We start from the raw sequence: 20,823 nt of genomic DNA on the forward strand, positions 1-20,823 counted from the left end.
TTCTTTCATCTGAAACACATTCCTCTGTCTTCGCATTTTGCTTAACTTTTTCTGTCTCTTTGAAATTGGGTAAAACAGTTACCTATCCCAGTCTTGAAGGGGTGTCCTTGTGTGGGAGCAATCCTATGCAGTCTGTGTGTGCCCAATGGCTCTGGTGAGAGAGCTGGATCTGAAGTCAACACAAGTCTTGTCTTCCCCTGGGGTGTGCTGGCAGCTATCACCTTGGTGGGAAGTGGGGCTGGAGATGGAGAGCCTAGAGCCAGAGCTGGTTATGAGCCAGGGCTTCTGCTATGCTCAGTGGCCAACACCACCCTCTTGGGGTTGGGGTCAGGTCCCACGTTGCTGAGGCAGAAGTCCTGAGGGTCTGGTCCAAACTGGTTCCGTTTCTTCTAAGTGGGTTCTCCCCACTCCCAGCATTAGCACCTTTGTCCAAGAGGGGAGTAGTGTTGGAGCAAGATAGGTCAGAGTGGGCACCCAGTGTGGGCCAGGGCATGCACTGGCTGGTCCTGGTACATCGGTCAGAGCTCCAGTGTGCTCTTGATCCACCATCTCTGCGAGTGCCAGTAATGGTCACGCTCACCCTATTCAGATGAAGTGCCAGGTCCAAGCTGGCTCTGTCCCCCACAAAATTGCACACTCTCCTCGGCAATGACAGCCTTCACCCTAGTGGAGCTGCACTGGAGCTAGAGGGGTGGAATGGGTGCTCGGTGTGGGAGACAGGCTGGAGTTCTGGGAAGTGTCAATCTGCTTCCTCTGCCTTGTTCCTGGGAGTAAGCAAGCCTATGTGCAGAGTCTAGGTTTCTTACAGCCTCCTGTTAGTCCCACTGGTTTTCAAGCCAGTTAAGGGAAATTGTCTCCTTGGCGTCAGACCCCAGGGCAGGGGTGTCCAGTATGTGACTTGAACTGCTCACTCCCCAAGGAGGATCTCCGAGCCTGTGTAATCAGCCCCTCCTCTTCTGTGTCCCCTCCTAGGGCACAGGTCCTGACCTGATCGATTCTCTTCCCTTCCTGACTTCCACGTGGATCTTTCTTTACAGCCTTGGTTGATAAGTGTCTTTCTGCCAGCCTCCAGTTTATTTTCAGTGAGAACTGCTCCACGTGTAGATGTCTTTTTTGTTTGTTTGTTTGTTTGTTTGTTTTGCGTTACGCGGGACTCTCACTGCCGTGGCCTCTCCCGTTGCGGAGCACAGGCTCTGGACGCGCAGGCTCAGCGGCCATGGCTCACGGGCCCAGACACTCTGCGGCATGTGGGATCTTCCCGGACCGGGGCACGAACCCGTGTCCCCTGCATCAGCAGGCGGACTCTCAACCACTGCGCCACCAGGGAAGCTCCTGTAGATGTATTTTTGATGTGTTCATGGTGGGAGTTGAGCTTGGTCTCCTCCTACTCCACCATCTTGATCACCTCCTTCCAAAATCATTAATTTCTTTTATTCCCTGGGATAAAGCTGAATTTTGAGCCATAGTCAAAGATTTTCCCAAAGTAACCAATGATCCTTACAGATTTGAGAAGGAATTTAATATAGTAATTCAAACTCATCAACCTGGTTTCTCTGACATATCAGCTAGTGGTGATATTCAGTTCAGTGAATATGCTTGGTGGTGAAGGCCAGGCCCAGCATTGAATGAAAACTGTTAATTGGGGCTTTCCTGGTGGCGAAGTGGTTAAGAATCACCTGCCAATGCAGGGGACATGGGTTCCATCCCTGGTCCAGGAAGATCCTGCATGTCACGGAGCAACTTAAGTCTGTGTGCCACGACTACTGAGCCTGCGCTCTAGAGCCCACAAGCCACAACTACTGAAGCCCTCATGCCTAGAGCCTGTGCTCCACTGTAATGAGAAGCCCACGCACTGCACCGAAGAGTAGCCCCCGCTTGTTGCAACTAGAGAAAGCCTGCGCGCAGCAACAAAGACCCAACGCAGCCATAAATAAATAAATAAATAAATAAATAAATAAATAAATAAATAAATAAATAAATAAATTTATTAAAAAAGAAAACTGTTAATTGGGAAAATCCTGAAAGGTGTCTAGTCTCACAACTGGGAAGCCATCCTGCTATCTCACTATAGAAATACCTTGAGGACATTGCAGGTTCAGCTTCAGACCACTGCCATAAGGCAAATACTGCAATAAAGTGAGTCACATAAACTTTTTGGTTTCCCAGTGGATATAAAAGTTATGCTTATGCTAGACTGTAATTTATTAAGTGTGCAATAGCATTATATCTAAAAAAATACATACCTGAATTTAAAAATACTTTATCGCCAAAAAATGCTAACCACCATCTGAGCCTTCAGTGAGTCATAACCTTTTTGCTGGTGGAGGATCTTGCTTCGGTGTTGGTGGCTGCTGACTGGTCAGGGTGGTGGTGCTGAAGGCTGGGGTAGCTGGGGCAGTTTCTTAAAATAAGACCCTAGTGAAGTTGGCCACATCAATGGACTCTTCCTTCCATGAACAATTTCTCTGTAGTGTGCAGTGCTCTCTGCTAGCATTTTACCCACAGTAGAACTTCTTTCAAAATTGGAGTCCGTTTTCCCAAACCCTGTTACTGCTTTATCAGCTAAGTTTAAGTAATATTCTAAATCTTATATTGTCATTTCAACAATCTTCACAGTATCTTCACCAGGAGTAGATTCCTTTTCAAGAAACCACTTTCGTTGCTCATCCATAAGAAGCAGCTTCACATCTGCTAAAGTTTTATCATGAGATTGCAGCCCTTCAGACACATTTTCAGGTTTCACCTCTAATTCTAGCTCTTTTGCTATTTCCACCACACCTGCAGTTACTTCCTCCACTGAAGTCTTGAACCCCTCGGAGTCATCCATGAGGGCTGGAGTCAACTTCCTTCAAACTCCTGCTAATGCTGATATTTTGACCTCTTCTCATGAATCACAGATATTTTCAGTGGCATCCAGAATGGTGAGTTCTTTCCAGAGGCTTTCAATTCACTTTGCCCAGATCTAATAAAGGAATCACTATCTATGCCAGCTATAGCCTTATAAAATGTATTTATTAAAGAATAAGACTTGAAAGTCAAAATGACTCCTTGATCCATGGGCTGCAGAATGGATGTTGTGTTAGCAGGCATGAAAACAACATTAATCTCACTGTACATCTCCATCAGAGCTCTTGGTGACCAGGTGCATTGTCAATGAGTAGTAATATTTTGAAAAGAATCTTTTTTTTTCCTGAGCAGTATGTCTCAACAGTGGGCTTAAAATATTCAGTAAATTATGCTGTAAAGTGATGTGCTGTCATCCAGGCTTTGTTGTTCCATTTATAGAGCATAGACAAAGTAGATTGAACATAATGCTTAAGGGCCCTAGGATTTTTAGAACGGTGAATGAGAATTGGCTTCAAATTAAAATCACTGGTTGCATTAGCCCCTAACAAGAGAGTCAGCTGTTCTTTAAAGCTTTGAAGCCAGGTATTGACTTCTCTCTAGCTATAAAAGTCCTAGATGGCATCTTCTTCCAATATAAGGCTGTTTTGCCTACATTGAAAATCTGTTGTTTAGTGTAGCTGCCTTCATTACCTTAGCTAGATCTTCTGGATAACTTGCTGCAGCTTCCACATCAGCACTTGCTACTTCACCTTGCATTCTGATGTTATAGAGACAGCTTCTTTCCTTAAACCTCATGAACCAACCTCTGCTAATTTCAAACTTTTCTTCTGCAGCTTCCTTACCTCTCTCAGCCTTCACAGAATTGAAGAGTTAAAGGCTTGCTCTGGATTAGGCTTTGTCTTAAGGGAATGTTGTGGCTGGTTTGATCTTCTATCCAGACCATGAATACTTTCTCCATATTTGCAATAAGGCTGTTTCACTTTCTCATCATTCGTGTGTTCACTGGAGTAGCACGTTTATAATAATTTCCTTCAAGAACTTTTTCTTTGCATTCACAACTCTTTGGTGCAAGAAGCCTAGCTTTCAGACTGTCCTGGCTTTCAATATACCTTCCTAACTAAGCCTAGTCATTTTAAGCTTTTGACTTAAAGTGAGAGATTTGCAACTTCTTTTCATTTGACCACTCAAGCGGCCATTGTAGGCATTAACTGGCCTAATTTCAATACTGTTGTGTCTCTGGGAGTAGGGAGGCCACAGGAGAGGGAGACAGGGAATGGCTGGTTGGTAGAGCAGTCAGAACATGCACAACATTTATTGATTAAGTTCACTATCTTATATTGGTTCACCTATCTTATATAGGCTTGTAGCACACCAAAACAATTACAATAGTACCATCAAAGATCACTCATCACAGATCACCAGAACAAATATAATAATAATGAAAAAGTTTGACATATTGCAATAATTACCAAAATGTGACACAAAGACAAGGAAATGAGCAAATACTGTTGGAAAAATGGCGCTGATAGACTTGCTCTACACTGGGATGCCACGAACCTTCAATTTGTAAAAAACGTAATATCTGTGAAGCACAATAAAGCAAAGTGCAATAAAACGAGGTATATGATCAGGCTCAGGCAATCACTAGGTGACTTCATCGGGTGATTCCTAAGGCTTTTCCAAAGCCTGTTGATTGCAACAAAATTCAGGTTTGCACACAAAAATCTGATAAACCTGTTCATAACTATAATAATTGACTTCAGATGATTGATTCCACCTGAGTAGCTTTTAACTCTGTGTTTATTAATAGCTAAACAGGAAACTTTCCCTTCAGCAAAAAAGAACCAGGATGGAATGGTAAGCTGTGTCCACGCCAGGTTAGTTAACTTGGCACACCAGCTCTCTCACACTCTAGATGAGCCACCTAAAAGGAGGACCACCAAAATTCTTATTCTTCATCTCCAACAATTGAAGGCCCCTAAACAAAACCTAAACCCTTTAGTTTCTGCTATTATTGCAAACATACAGGACATTGGAAAAGAGATTGCTACAGATTTAAGTGCTTCAGGCACCTTCAGCCCTCCAACGTCCTCCCAGTTCTCAGTGACAGGGCTCACAGAAAATACAGGAGCCCTTCCCAATCCTCCCTCTTAAACAGCTTGGAGAAACGTTTCTCCAGGTTGGGAATGAATCTCTCCCAGTCCTAACTGTCACGGAGCCACACTCCCAGTGCTCAACCCCCCTACTCAAGCAGCCCCTGCCCCAGAGTACTAAAACACTTCAACTAGTGGGGATCTCTAATGAACCTCAAGAGGTTCCTGTCTCTGAACCTATTCGCTTTTGTTTAGGCCCTTTGAGAAATACACACCCTTTTCTCCTTTGTTCCTCCACTCCCATTTATTAGGCCAAGACTTCTTAGAGAAGTATCATGTTGGAATTTCTCCCCCAAAGGGGAAATAATTCTAGAACTTGACAGTAGTCATCAAAGCAGCCAACCAGATGAGTTAAATGACCCTTTGACATTTTTTATTTGTTCCACCTCTGACAGTACTAGAGATGATTCTGGAAACACTGATGATTTGTCCCTATTGAATCAGCTACCAGCTTCCTTAAGGGCAAAACCTCCAACCAATACTGGCAAAAATTCCCACCAAGATTCAAATAGATTCCCAGAAATCTCTTCTCAGAATTCATCAATATCGTATAAGTGAAGAAGCCCTTCAAGGCATAAAGTCAATAATAGAAGATTGCAAGGCTCAAGGCTTCATTATTTCTTGTACTAGCCCCTGTAACTCTCCCATTTGCTGGTGAGAAAACCTAAGGGTCAAGGGTAGAGGTTTGTCTTGGACCTTGAGCAATAGAAAAAATAGTTATCCCTCAACACCCTATTGTTCCTAAACCTCAAATGTTACTAATATTCATTCCCACTGAAGCAAATTCTTGACTGTAAATGATTTATGCAGTACATCAATTAGTATTCCAGTTGATGAAGCTAGCCAGTACCTTTTTGCATTCACTTGGGAAGAAAAACAATTCCCCTGGACAGCAATGCTTCAGTGTTTTTCTAGGAGTCCTTATTTCTCACAAATCCTAAAGCCTGATCTGGATGATATAAATTTCCCTAGGGATCTACTTTGTTGCAGTACGTGGGTGATTTGTTTCCTTTCTCTCCTCAAGCTTCCTCATAGGAAGACAGTGTCTACTTGCTAAAGCTTTTAATCTTGAAGGGATATAAGATTGCCAAAGAAAAGTTGCAGTTTGTCCAAACCTAGTTTCAATATTTAGAGCATTTTATATCAGAACAAGAGCTATACCTAGTTCCAGATAGACTTCATGATGTCCCAAGTTTCCCCAAACCCCAAACTAAGCACCGACTGCTCGGTTTTCTTGGGCTACTTTGTTATTGTGAAAATTGGATTCCAAATTTCTCTCTTATGGCCAAACCTCTGTGTGTTTTACTAAACAATAACAACCCTGAACTAATATTATGGGAAGAACCAGTTACATAGCTTTTAAGGCCTTAAAGGAGAGTTTGATGAACCCACCTGCCCTTGGGCATCCCATATGGATATCAGATTTCCGTTTCCCTTTTTGTATATGAAAAGGAAGAGGCTATCCCTGGGGTATTTACCCCCAAACACAGGGACCACCATTGGCCCATAGGGCATTGTAGCCGGCAACTGGAGCCTGTGCCCCTGGGATACCACCTTTGCCTTAGAGCCATTACAACCACTGCCCTTTTGGTTAAGGGCTACTGAGGAAATCATCGTGGGATCTTCTTTAACTATTTTTTACCTCATGAAGTAGAAGCCCTCCTGAATTCTCATCATACTCAACATTTCTAAGTCAGCCACCTCACTTCCTATGAAGTCCTTTTGTTAACTGCTCCTCACATAAGTCTTTTTTTTTTTAATTAATTAATTTATTTATTTTTGGCTGCTTTGGGTCTTCGTTGCTGCACGCGGGCTTTCTCTAGTTGCGGCGAGCGGGGGCTACTCTTCATTGTGGTGCACGGGCTTCTCACTGCGGTGGCTTCTCTTGTTGCAGAGCATGGGCTCTAGGCACGCAGGCTTCAGTAGTTGTGGCACGTGGGCTCAGTAGTTGTGGCTCGTGGGCTCTAGAGTGCAGGCTCAGTAGTTGTGGTGCACGGGCTTAGGTGCTCCGTGGCATGTGGGATCTTCCCGGACCAGGGCTCAAACCCGTGTCTCCTGCATTGGCAGGCAGATTCTTAACCACTGCGCCACCAGGGAAGTCCCCACGTAACTCTTTTACGTTGTAATAACCTTAACCTGGCTACTCTTCTCCTCTCTCTCTGTGATGAAGTCCCTCACCACTGCTTAATGCTGATGGGTCACCTCCCGACTCCTCTTGATGATCTTCAGGAAATTCTTTTGGGTAATGTTGACTTCTCATGGTTCATTGATAATTCTTATTCAGAAGGTGACAAGGACAAATATTGTGCTGGGTATGCTATTGCCACTACTTTTGATGTTGCTACCTATGGCTACTTCAGCCCTGTGGTTCATATGGTTACTCAAAAGTGATCTCAATAGGTTACAATCTTACACGAGCTCATAATTTAGCCAAGGACAAAACTGTCAATATTCATACTGATAGTAGATATGCTTTTGGAATAGCTTGTGATTTTGGAATGTTGTGGGGAGAGCATGGCTTCTTTACTTCCAGTGGAAATAAAATTTAAAATGATCCCTATGTTCAGGAATTATTGGGTGCAATGTTTTAGCTATTGATAAGATTCTGAGGCATTCTAAACTTGACTCTTTGGAAGCTGAGGGAAATCACCTTGCTGACATTTCTGCAAAGAATGCTGACCTTAAAGGAACTGAAAGCAGTCAAACCTCTGTCATGGTCCAAAGGGATATTTCCCCAAATGATAACATAGCGAAACTGGCTAGAGAAGCCCAACAATTGGCCTCAGAAAAAAGAAAAACAAGATTGAAAATTCAACAGTTGTTGGTTTGATAAAAAGAGAAAGCTCTGATTTGGACCAAATAACAACCCAGTCCTACGAGAGATCTAAAATTCCCACTAATCACCATTGTACATGCATTAAACCATTGGTCTACTGGCAGAAAGATAGCACCCATGAATCAATATTAGTGAGGAAACATTAACAAGGCCACAAAAAGTGCCTACCTCACTATTCCACTTATCTGAAATACAACTCAGGGAAGCCTGTTTGTACTGCCCCTGGACATTTTAAACTTCCTAATGGACCATTTGAGGTCTGGTAAATGGATTTCATACAACTTCCTCTGTCTCATGGAGATAAATACCTTTCAGTCATGGTCTGTCTGTTTCACACTGGACTGAAGCCTTCCTTTGCAGACAGGCTACTGTCTCTTCTGTGGCTAAAGTCCTTTTGGAAAAGATTATCCCTACCTGAGGAACTCCTCTTGAACTTCATAGTGATTGAGGAATTCATTTTGCTAGTCAGGTACTTTGACAAGTCTGCACTGTTTGGCTGGTTTTACTTCACTGTGCTTATCACCCTCAATGCTCTGGTTTAGTCACGTGCACTAATGGCCTTATTAAGACTCAATGGCAACATGTGTAGAAACCCTCCACATACCTTGTCCAGAAGCTTTGCCGTTGATCCTTCTAAATCTTAGATCCACTCCTTTTGGAACTCACAAACACTCGCCCTTTGAGATAATCACAGGACACCCAAAGCTCTTGGCTTCTGCTTTTTCTGATCCACAGCCAATAAAAGGAGAGATACTCTCATACTGCTTTTGTTAAAAATAATCATGTTTTTTTGTAGAGCAATCTTTTCACAGCGTGCTCTCTGGGGACAAAGACCTTAAGCATCACACCTTACAACCTGGATATTTTGTCTGTTGGAAAAGATATCTCCAGATATCTATCTTCAATCTTGCTGGAGAGGCCCCTATCAAGTACTGCTAACCAACACTTGTGCTGCCAAACTCCAGGGAACAGACTCTTGGATTCATGTGACAAAGAAGGCAACCAAATCCTGATTGGACTTGCACATCATCTAGTGACATGAAAGTAAATATTTCCTGGAATTGAAGCATACAATATTTGATGAGACAACTTTCCCAAGATATCCAGATCAGGTCTGTCAGAAGTTTCTTTCCAAACCTTTGATGATGACATAACACTTCAGATAATCTCCAGAGTCTATTATCTTTGTAACATAGACTTTGGATTTAAAAAATGCTTCAGAGGTCTCTCTCCTACAACTCCTTGTTACTCAAACGTGATCTCATTAGGATTCCAATCTGTGCACTTTCTCTCCAACATGGGACACTATACCCAGGAAAGGCCTTTCCTGACATTAAGGGACAAAAAGCCGCTGAAACCAGAAGACCTGACTCTTGATCAGCGATACTTTCATAGAAAGGTCTTGATCAAGAGGAGAAAATGTAAAAAATTAATAAATAGAAACCTCAATTAAATAGAGTCAGGAGACCAGAAGGGGGAGCTCTCAGGCCTTGTGACAACAGACAGAGCTCAACAGGAAGAAGAAAGACTGCTCTTCTCTCCTGGCAACAACTCAGCCAGTGAAAAGCCACGGACTCTTTGTTTACTACAGCCTTCCCAACTTCATTTTCTCTTCTATAAAAGAGTTCTCCTTCCCTTGCTCTATGGGGAATTGCATGTAGCTTGCCCTGGTTGCAGACTCCAAGCTGCAATTCTCTGCTGATCCTGAATAAACCCATTTTCATTGGAGAAATGACTGGCCATCTATTTGTTTTAGGTCAACATCTCTCAGTTCACAGGGCTATTGTGGGGATGGAAATAGACAACATGTGAGGAAACTGTGTGTAAATTACAAAGTGTTAAATGTAGGTCAAATGATGATGGGGTCAACACATGGCCTGTCCAAGAACAGTTGGAACATATCCATGTGCCTGCTCCTCCTCTGATGAGCTCTCTGCTTGACTTACCTGGGCCCTCCTGAACGTAGTCCGCCATGGGCCCTGTCACGGTGGCGATGTCGATGTCGGCCATCTTGGAGCTCAGGGTGATCTCCCAGAAGTCAGCGGGGCTGCTGCAGTTGCTGCTCCGGTCCCCAGTGTACTCCTGTCCGGAGGAGCACAACCCAGGCCCATTACACCTCTGGCACCCTGGGTTCCACTGAGCCACCCCAGGTATGAGGATAACAGGCCATGGCTGAACCAAGCCCCCGGCTGCCTTTCACGCACCTTCTCATAAAAGAGCCTCTCGAGCCGCCCGTCCTCCTTCTTCAGGGACAGCCAGCGCCCGCACAGGAACAGGAACTCGTCCTCGTTGGTGTCATTCCAGATCTCCACCTTCTCCACGTACCAGTCTGCACACAATTTGGTGTTGTCATGACGGAGCTTGATCTTGTAGATGACACCCAGGTCAGCAGCCTCGATGATGAAGGTGTCGGCCTGGGGAGTCCAGATGTGTGGACTTGGGTGGCGGGGCACTCCCCACCTCCACCCACTCCAACCCCATCCATCCAGTACCTTCCATCCCCCTCAATTGTTGGGCTGAACAGACCCTTTCTAGCCAGGAGCCTTCCAGGCCCAAATCCCTAATGCAGAGAGTTTGGTATTCCAAGGCCTCACTTCCACAATGGCCCTGTTTTGCAGTCCAGCTCCTCTTGGGATAAGCCCTGTGGGTGTTTGGAATATGGACCCTGACGAGCTGTGTGAGTGGGGTGCTCAGCCTGGTACCTGGGCATCCTTAGTTATGCTGAGTATTGGCTTGAGGTCAGGTGGGAGGCTGGACAGTAAGAGCTACGGAAGAGGTGAAATCTTTCTGAATAATGAGAGGGGGGCTTGAAATTCCCAGGGGAGGCTGGCAGCTGGAGGAGCCAGGTCGGCTGCAGGAGTGCAGGCAGAGAGGGGAGAGGCTGTGGCGGAGGCCAGGCCAGGCTGGGGAGAACACAGGGCATATCACCTGGACTGTGGGTTCATGAGGGATTTTGTCAGAGGTGTGACATTGGCCCTTCACTGTGTCCCTGATTATATCTTTAGTGATGTGACATTGCACTCTTGGGGGCTTGCATTCTTTTAGGATTGCTCAGTGAGATGTGGAGTTCTAGGCTTTGGGTGAAGTGGGGTCAAAACACAGCTGGCAGAATCCTGGGGAGGGGAAAGAGGGAGAAGTGACCCTGAATGACACCCACTTCCCTTCTGAAAGATATGCTAAGTCACTGTGCTGACTGCTGGGAACCCAGGGATGATAGGACACCCTGTGCTCCTCCTCAGGACAGCCCAGGTGGTGGGAACAGCCACCTGCGTGATGACTAGGGGCAGGGTTGGCAGGACTTGCCAGGTGGAGGCATGAAGCTGAAGTTGGGGGGCTGGGCCTTCTAGGCAGCCAGGGCAGGTCAGGCTGCAGGCTGAGGAAAGTGCACGTGAATGGTGTGCTGATGGCGGGTGTGGGCCTGTGCAGGCCTTGGGGCACCAGCAAGTGGCTGAGTTCATTAGAGCAAAAATGGGTACACCTTACGACACAGCAATTCCACTCTGAATCTGTCCTTGGGGGACACCTTCATATGTGCACAAGGATGCTTATTGCAGGATAATTTTTTACAGTGGAAAACTGGGACCCACCTCGGTGTCCACAGTGCTTAGGGAATGGTAAATAACCATGGCAATGTCGTGTGTGGAATGTTATGTGTGCAGTGGTTACAAAGAACAAGACAACATCTGTGTTTGACTCTCCTGACAGATAGATTTCGACGATACCCCATTGCCTGCAAGAAGCACGCATATAGGATGATGCCTTTTATCTAAAAAGTTAAAACCACAGAGCAGCACTATGTATTACCTATGTGCATATGTGCACAGATGCAGAGAAAAGGCTTGGAAAAACTTGGAGACAGGAGAAAGTGTGGAGCACTCTGGAAACTGGGGCCCAGGGGGACATTCTATGCAGGCTGGCTGGGCAGGCAGTGAAGGTTTGTGAATCCCATGAAAGGCTCAGACCAGATCTGGGATCGGTGGGGAGCTTGACTGGTTGAAGTGAGGGTGTGACTCGGCCACCTTTGGAAGGGTTAATTGGGGAAAGCTGGAGGATGGATTGGATTTCAGGGGCCTGGAGCAGGGAGATCAGACTGGCTCACTAAGCAAGGTGCAATAAGGAAGGGCTGAGTGGTGACAAAGTTGACCGGGCTGATCTGAGAGTTATTTAGAAGAGATCCTCTCCACAACTCTCCAAGATTGATTGGATATGGGTGGGAAGGGAGTGCTGGTAGGGAGAGGGGCGTCCAGGTGACTCCTAGATTCTGGAGCAAATAAGTAGAGAAGTGGATGCTTTGAGGTGCTCAGCAGTGAACTTAAAGTCCAAACTCATCAGTGACTGAGCCAGAAGTAGCTGCAGCTCCCCCAGTGGGACATCAACACAGGAGGGAAGGAAGAGAAAGGGATGAGGCAGAGACTTTTCTTGTGAAGTCATAATTGCTAAGAGAGAAAAAAATCTGAATCTAAATACAGAGGAGAATGGATTGCATCACCTTCATTTATACCTTCATTCATTTATTCACTCAAAAAATATTTATGCGCCTACTCTGCTAGGCCCTGTGGATTTAGCCACGAGCGAGCGACCTATCGTCCATATGACACACGCTGCTGTCTGATGGTGCATTTTCCAGGCACTGTGATGAGCTACAGGAAAGGTGGGCTCTCCCCAGCCTCAACAACAGCCAGCACTAACAAGGAGCTAACTTCATGCCAGGCATGGTTCTAGGCACTTCACATGTTTTAATTCAGCGAACTTATTTTATGGTGGAGGAAACCGAGGCACAAAGATGCTAGGGAACTTGCCCAGGATCACACAGCTAGTCAGTGTCAGAGACAGGAGCTGAACGCGTGTGATCTGGCCCCAGCCGCAGGTCTGGGCATGCCTGCGCCACAATGCATGGCCACGTGCCAGAGCAGCATACGTGAGTCAGCCTGATAATAACGTCTCCACTTCAGAGTCAGGCACACCACATGAGTCACTTGACCTCTTTGTCATTCTATTTTTCCAAAATGAATAGACCTCCTATTAGCTACCTTGTAAGTGTGGCAAACAACTGCATTGTGTGTGTGTGTGTGTGTGTGTGTGTGTGTGTGTGTGTGTGTGTGTGTGTTAAACTTTTTCTCCCTGATACAAAGTGCTCTTCTATCTCTTGTCCAGTTTTTCAGTTCAGGGGTCTAAGTAGCTATTCCCATTCCAGAAGCAGTAAACCAAAGCTAAAGGTAATGGGTTCATATTCGGATGATAGAGCAAAGGCAGCCCTGGGGCCTGACTCCTCCCAGACCTCGAGGTCAGGCTGGGGCTCCTTCCAGGGGGCCTGGCTCCTGGGGTTACCCACCAGCTGCAGACCTGCTTAGTGACACCTGCTTTCCTTGGCCCAGAGCTACTTTCCTCCTCACCAAGTAGCAAATGTTTCAGCACTAAAGGTCATGCCTGGCTGGGGGTCGGGCTTAAGGAGACCCCTGATAAACACCCGCTGGTTGATGCGGGAATCTCCCCAGGCACTTGGCCACAGGGAGGGCCACAGACTCAGTTAGGAGCCAATCACCTTGCTCTCATCCCCACAGCTGTAGCCTGGTCTGGGGGGATTCGGCAGATTTCCGTGAACGGAGGGGGAAGAGAGGCCGAGGGGCAGTGAAGGGGGAAGGCGGCAGGGCCACCTTCCAGAGAGGGGAGCTCTGGCGGCGAGAGGGAGGCCAAGCTGGCGGGACGGCAAGTTTGGTCGGATATCTTCTTTTTTGTAAAACCACTGTTAGGTCCGAGCTGGCAGGGCCTTGGACACCATCCAGTGGTGTGGTTTTCAAGGCTTTTCTGTAGCCACAGAGCCCCTTGCTTAAGAGAGGGCTTGCTTGGCACTCCAATAGCTAGGCCAGGTCAGATGGACCCGTGTGGGAGGAGTGGCTGCCTGTCTGCTGCCCCCACCCTTCTGTGGCTCCCGTGGGCCTCGGTGCTGCCCGGGACTCTGCACAACACAGTTCAGCTGGTTCACATCAGCCTCCTTATTTCACAGATGAGGAAACTGAGGCCAGAGATGCTCAGCCATGTAAGGTGTGGATGTCAGAACGAGGCCTCCAGACCCCTAGTTCAAGCCGCCGTCCGGGCCACGCCGCCGCTCTGCAGGCGCTCACCACTGCACGCTCATGACCCACTGCAGTGAGCTGGAGTCTTTGAAGGCAACCCAGTTCCTTACAGCCAGCAACCTGGGGCTCAAATGGCCTCTTGCTTGCTCAGGTCCCACCCTTACTCCACATGCAGGACCCTGCGTGGGCTGAGAGAAGGAGAGCAGACTCCGTGGGGGGCAAATGCCCACATAAGGGTGCATGACGTCCCGCAAAGCTCCAAGACAAGAAGAGCTGGCCCCTTTCATCCCCACCCCCCATAATGATAATGCAACAGAGAGGAAGAGGGGCGGGGTAACTCGGCGGGCTCCGCCTACCGTTCCTCTCTCGAATTTGTTGGTGCGGTTCTCTGACTTGCCGAGGTACCGCTCTCCCGTGTCCCCGAGGTCGCCATAGATGGTGATGTAGACCTTGGCGTCCGTCCCTGCCCCGGGAACGTTTCCTGTGAAGATCTGCACCGAGTACAGCACAACTGGGTGGGCAGCCGGACAAAGGGAAGAAAGGGATGGCGTTTAGGTTTGGGGGAACTGGATTTGTAGGCGGTATTCAGCTTGTGGCCCAGGACTCCAGGAGAACTCAGTGTCCTCCTTTTGTCTGTTCCCTTATGCACATTCTGCTACAGGTCGGAGTGGATTCACCAGTGGGAAGTTTACCTCTAAGAGACCCAACGGATGGAGACTTTTCCAGCCCCCTCAAACCATCCACCCCTCCGGCTGCTTACAGCTTCCGGGGGAAAGACTCAGGAAACTGCCTGACGCACATGCACACCGTGGTCACTAAATCTATCTACCGTGACACACTGACAGTAAGGTGCCTTCCCATGTGAGGGTGACCGGTATCAATGCCAGATCCTTCTAAACGGTTTATGGAAAAAATCAAATATTTTTGAAAGAATAGCTTCCCCTCAGTGTCTTTCGTATTTTCATTTACCCTTCAACCAGCCTGCCCCCAGCACTCCAGGGAAACCCCCCTCACCAAAGTCACAGTCACTGCCACCCACTCCTTTATCTCCTATGGCCTTTGGAAAGGGCTCAATAAATACTGGTGTGACAGTTATTAAAAGTTATTCAGGAAAATGACACTAAACACTGTCTTGTTTTTGTTTTGCTGCTATACACTCATCAGGGAAGAACAAAGTAGCCCCTTTCCCAATCCCCACCCCAGGAGGGAAAGGCAAGGCTTTGTTTTTAGGAAGACTGAGCATTCTTTGTCTCCTCTCCATATTCGTTTATTCTAGGGGCTTTGGAGTTTCAGGCCAGGGAAGAGGGGACTTAGCTGGATTATCCCCAAGGGGAAGGATGAAAGTTGTGGCTTTGAGGTGAAGGCGGAAATGGTCCAACTGGGAAGAAGGTCAGTTTCCCCAGCCTGGGAGCAGGTGAGGGTTCGAGAGTCCCTATGGGTGGTAGGAAGTCCTCACCTGCACAAAGGGACCCAATAAGGAGACAGCTGCCTGACTTATCTGGGGACTTGAAGCAAGGAGGCCTCCAGGCTGAAGAGAGGGTCTTTTGGGCTTCCCTGGTGGCGCAGTGGTTAAGAATCCGCCTGTCAATGCTGGGGACACGGGTTTGAGCCCTGGTCCGGGAAGATCCCACATGCCATGGAGCAACTAAGCCTGTGCACCACAACTACTGAGCCTGCGAGCCATAACCACTGAAGCCCGCGTGCCTAGAGCCCGTGCTCCTCAACAAAGACAAGCCACTGCAATGAGAAGCCTGCACACTGCAATGAAGAGTAGCCCCCGCTCACCGCAACTAGAGAAAGCCTGCACGCAGCAACAAAGACCCAAAGCAACCAAAAATAAATAACTAAATAAATTTATTTTAAAAAAGAGAGAGGGTCTTTTGACAAAGCCGGGGTCCATGGAGAAGCATTGCTAGCCATCCAGAGAGATAAAACCTGCATGTCGGCGGGGAGCAAGCAGCAGCAGTGTCACCAAGCGTCAGGAGACCACAGGTGTAGGTTGTTCCCACCTGGACTAAGGGCCAGGCCCCAATGTGAGCCTCAGGATTTTTATAAGACCCTAGAAAAGGGGATACCCCCTCCCTGCAGTGACTGAGATGGACTTTCTTACCAACCCTTGCAAGTGGGCTCAAAACCACATGTCATTAAATGTCGGAGAGTAAGGTGATGTGAGCTGCTCTTACCCGTTGGTATGGAACACGCTCACGCCCACAACACGGTTCCTATTATTATCCTCATTTTCCCTTGGATTCCACAGCATTATTCTTTCCTGCTCTCCTTCTGCCTCTCTGGCTGCTCCCTGAGCAGCCTTTAGGTTCCTGATCGTCTGCCTACCCCTCGGATGCCCACGTCTCCCAGGTCAGTCCACTTCCCGCAGCTCTTACCCTGCATGCTCCGGGTGCTGACTTCTGTGAGTTCCCCGCGGCTGCATCTCCAGCCCAGTTCCCTCCTGTGCTCTGGACCCACGCCCCCATGTCCACCTTGACTAGACCACAGAGCACAAACTCACATCCAATCCTGAACTCCGTCCCCTCCCTCATCCTCCCTTCTCTGCCGCCCCACCCAGCACTCTGCTGGCTAAACCTCCTTGGCGCACTGGGAGAACTGCTCTCAGAGGCCTGTCCCCTCAAGGACAGGAACCAGCGCCCCCACCTTGCTCGGCTCAGCTCAGAATCTGGCCAGCATTTCACGTGGGCATTAAACAAATCCTCTCGTGTCGAAAAGAGCAAACATCACCCACGCCTGTCTGGCTAATACTGACATGAGGTAACATTAGGAATCTCGCCACGGTTTAGACAGACAGTCGACTGTCCCCACCCCCCTCATTTTCTCTCCCCATCCATTTGCTGGCTGTGCATTCAGCCCTACTTCACACCTGGGCGGGACCTCTTCTAGGAGCCCTCGTCCCAGAGTGGGGTGCTGTGTCCCCAGGGCTGTGATTAAATGGCCTTCCTGCCCCCTTTCTCCCCACCCCCGCCCCCCCGCCAAACTCTCCAGTCCTTTGGGAATTAGGAAAACCGATTCAGCTTCTGGGAGCTGAGCAATGTGGTCACGCAGTCGAATCCTGCTCTTTCTGGTTCCTCCTCCCTCCCTGTCCCACCAAGGCCACACAGCTCTCCGTGGAAAGATGTTTCCCTAGAAGCACCACCCAGCACAGAGTGGGTTTGTGGCATGTTATTAATACAGAACAGTCCAGTGTGCCACCGGGCCCGCTTTCCTGGGCATCCTCTGGGATCCAAGTAGAAAAGGGAATTATCCGCCAGATTCAATAGCAAAGCAAATTTGGAGAAAGGGACACGGGTAGGGAAAGGCATGTTACCGAGGCAACACTTGTTTTTATCTCTTAAGCAAATGGCAACTCAGACCAAAGGAGATGTGAGAGCTATAGCAGAGGCTCAGCTGAGGCTGAGGGCTGAGCCTGGAGCAATACCACCCGGCAAGGGAAGGGAGAACGGCCCTCGGGGGCCAGCCCGAGAGGTAAGAAGAGAACCAGAAAATGGTAGCTCAAAAGCAAAGGAATGAGAGCAAGAAGAGTGTGGTCAGGCTGGGGCAAATCAGGCAGAAAAAACCTCATCAATGAGAACAAGCAAACTGGCACATACAGAAAAGAAACCCATGACCTTGGACACTGAAGCTGCACCTAGCCCCTGAGAACAAACACACCACAGATCCAGTTCTGTACAAAGCCAAGATGCTATTTGATTCATACTTGGTTGGGACAGCTGGATCCAGCAAGAGCAGAGAGGACCAAGCCCTGCAGATTAGTAGCCAAATTAACTAAGCAAGGGAGAGAACAAGGACCAGCATAGTCCAGGACAGAAGAGCACATATTTAGATGTATGATCACACTGTCAGACCAGGAAAGGATCTGAGCACAAACCTTAGAGTGAGATAGCTGAGTACCTCTGAAGAATAGTCCTGCCATTTATTAGCTGAGTGAACTTCGGCAGGTTATGTAACCTCTGTGAGCCTCAGTTGCCCTCTCTATGGAGTGAAGATAATTATGGACTCTACCTCCTGGGTGCAAAGGCTCCGCCCAGCACAGGACAGGTGCCCTACAGGGAGGGCTCTGCGGACAGTGATGAGGGCGATCACACCACACTTACTGTCCAGAGGCTCTTCCACTTCCTTGTAGACTTGCCTTAAAGACCCATCTTTCATGTATTTCTCAGTGAAGATATCATAAGGGACCAGTTCTCGAAGGGTCTTCTTGTCGTCCTCTGAGGTGGCAAGCCATCGATCACAAGGGAAGGTCAAGGTCTCTGTGCCCTGGGGTGAGGAGGAAGGAGGAAGCTGAGCCCTTAATGTGGAAACCACCAACTTCAGTCATCCATCACCATGTCAACACTCATAGGGACCAACCAAGGACAAGGGTGATGGAGCCCCACTGATAATACAAAAGCCACAGAGGAGCCCGCCCGGCCTGCCCCAATTCCGGCAGATCCAGTCTTACTTAAAGCACTTTCCACACCATGTCAGGGGTAGGCTCTTGAAGGTGGAGTTCCCTGAGTCACTTAAAAATAGATATCTGAACCCCATCCCAGAGACGCAGACTCAGCAGGCAAGGGGAGGAAGCTCTGTTTTTTTAAAACTGCTCCCAGCTTCCAGCTCATACCACAGTCATGACTGACAGCTGCTTCCTAGGTTTAGAATTTCATGGTTTGGGAATGGTTTCCAAGTTGGTCAGGTGGGTTTCATTCTCTGAGTCGACCTTGAGTTGCAGAAAGGGCACACTTGGTCACTCACTGGTAGTATGGCTTTGGGGGTGGGGAGCAGAGACATGGTTGCCCAGACCCTCCTTCTTGACCCATAAACCATGTTCTAAGAGATTCTGCCTTGGACCTGAGTTCGTTCCTGCACTCGGAGTGAACTGGCTGAATTTTCCTTAGATGGTTTTATCTCAACTTAAAAAAGGCTACCGTTTCTTATAAAGAATCTGTCTTTAATCTCTTCTGAAAAGGGACAAAAGAAACAGCAGGACAGAGCAGTCAGAAACTCACGTCTTTATCTGGGAGGAGCCTGCGGATGTCCACGTGGGAGCAGTGCCAACCAGGATTCATGCCCGTGTTATCATGGCCAATCCGAATTTTTTCAATGATTTCTCCCACGTCTTCTAACTTCGGAAAGGAGAAAATGTACCAGATGTTGGCTGAAAGGTCCTGGAAATTACAACTTCAGCAAAACCCTACCTCCCCAGGGCATCCACCCGTGAGTCCCTTTGAACTTCCTGGGGTCACTTTCTCCCAATATGTCCCTCCTGTCCAGTCAAAGCCCCCGCCCTCCCCTACCTATGCCGTGCTCATACCTCCCTTCCTCCCCCGAAGCTTAACATCAGCCTAGACTTCAGAACTCAGTTCACGCAAGCTCTGGGAGGCTGCCACCCCGCCTTTTCATGGTGGAGCCCAGCTCCTTGTCTTCTAGCAGTGGCTTAAGAACTGCCTGGGGGGCATCAGGAGGTGAGTTCTAGTTCTGACCATGCCCTCTCTTGCCACCCTTACCTTCTCCTTGGCCCCCAAGAGCCCCCTTCATCTCCAGCCACTCCTCTTCTATATCCCTCAAATTCCAGTCCCTCAAACTCTACTTTCTCTTGTCACAGGGCCTTTGCACATGCTGCCCCTACCCCTTCCCTTTTCTCTTCTTTACCTAAACCAGTGCTTGTTCAACCTCATCATTCAGGTCTCAGCTCAAGGATCACTTCTTCAGGGAACCCCCTTGACCCCCTTAAGAAAGTCAAATCTCTTCATGATAGGGTCTGACAGCACCCTATAACCACCCCCCACAGCAGTTCTCAGTTAGGAGTTTGCATTTACCTGTGTGATAAAGAAGGTGTGATACCTTCTTCTCTACAACTGAAAGCCACAAGGGTAGGCATCATATCTGCTTTGCTCATCACTGCATCCCCAAAGCCCAGAAACTAGATTCTCAATAACTATTGGCTGGAAGGATGAAAGAATGATTGTTTCCTCATTTGAAAAATGGGTGTGACAAAGTCAGCTGGGTTCTCTCACATGCAGTGTTGAACCTTAACCACCAAGGTATGTATGAACGTCCCCTTGAATGAAAAAGCTGATTACGTGCGTGCCACAGTGAGTCCCTGAAGTTCAGGGAGCTGTGATCTCCTGTCTCTCCTGCCTGGAGCCTATGGGCATAAGGTGCAAGGGAGGAACTCAGCCAGGAGTGACTGATCCCCAGATTCTTCCCTTGGAGCCCTCTAAGGAAGCAGGGAGGTGGCCAGACACAAGGCGAGGCAGCCACTCAGCTGGCACCTGCCTCCCCGGCTCTCTCCCTGCCAGGCTGCCCTCCATCATCCCACCAGGTCCCACTCCAGGGCCTCTCCCAGTTCTCATGTGTCATATTCTCTTCTGAAATGGTGCTGTATGTATCAGTTCACACCCTGCCTCAGCCCTATGGGGATCTGGGCAATCACAGGTGGATATAAACAAGGAAGTTGGGGTAAAGGGAAAAGAGGGTAGGGAAATATGGTAATACCCAGGTGCTCTGGCTCATGGTTCGTCCATGGAATTCATGCCTTTTGCTTTGACAGTTGGGGGTTAAAGAGGGTGTGCAGACTTGAGTTTCCTGGTAGCAACTGTGCAAAGCTACCTGCCTGGCCTGCTCCATCAAGGTCTCAGTGCTACAAAGAGACGGCTCCAGGATGGATGAAAGCTCCCAATGAGTGAATGGCATCTGAATGAGTGATTGAGTCATTCATCAAATGCAAAGCCTCTATAACCCTAGATAGATGTGACCTGGGAATGAACTAGAACAGCTCCTATCACTGCATACCCTCCGCACACACCTACCCACAGTCAGCAGCCATGGGGAGGCCCATCAGCACTGCTTGAGAAACCTCCCCCTATTCCCACCCCACCTCCATCCTTCCCAGTTGCAGCCCTACAAGCTGTGTGATCTA

The 20,823-nt window shown here is 48.1% G+C and overlaps 1 protein-coding gene across 2 annotated transcripts in view; it reads right to left on the reverse strand.

Annotated features, from left to right (window-relative positions):
• Window positions 1–20,823, reverse strand: part of LOXHD1 (lipoxygenase homology PLAT domains 1) — a 204,147-nt gene that overhangs the window by 57,825 nt on the left and 125,499 nt on the right. For both annotated transcript variants that reach the window (XM_060119180.1, XM_060119179.1), the window contains exons 27-31: window positions 18,911–19,027; window positions 18,017–18,179; window positions 14,267–14,421; window positions 10,041–10,250; window positions 9,783–9,918 (exon numbers count right to left, since the gene is read on the reverse strand). In XM_060119180.1, coding sequence (XP_059975163.1) covers window positions 9,783–9,918; window positions 10,041–10,250; window positions 14,267–14,421; window positions 18,017–18,179; window positions 18,911–19,027 — 781 coding nt within the window. The remainder of the gene's footprint in view (window positions 1–9,782; window positions 9,919–10,040; window positions 10,251–14,266; window positions 14,422–18,016; window positions 18,180–18,910; window positions 19,028–20,823) is intronic.

The sequence above is a fragment of the Mesoplodon densirostris genome, chromosome 15, assembly GCF_025265405.1.
Source record: "Mesoplodon densirostris isolate mMesDen1 chromosome 15, mMesDen1 primary haplotype, whole genome shotgun sequence".
Classification (NCBI taxonomy): domain Eukaryota; kingdom Metazoa; phylum Chordata; class Mammalia; order Artiodactyla; family Ziphiidae; genus Mesoplodon; species Mesoplodon densirostris.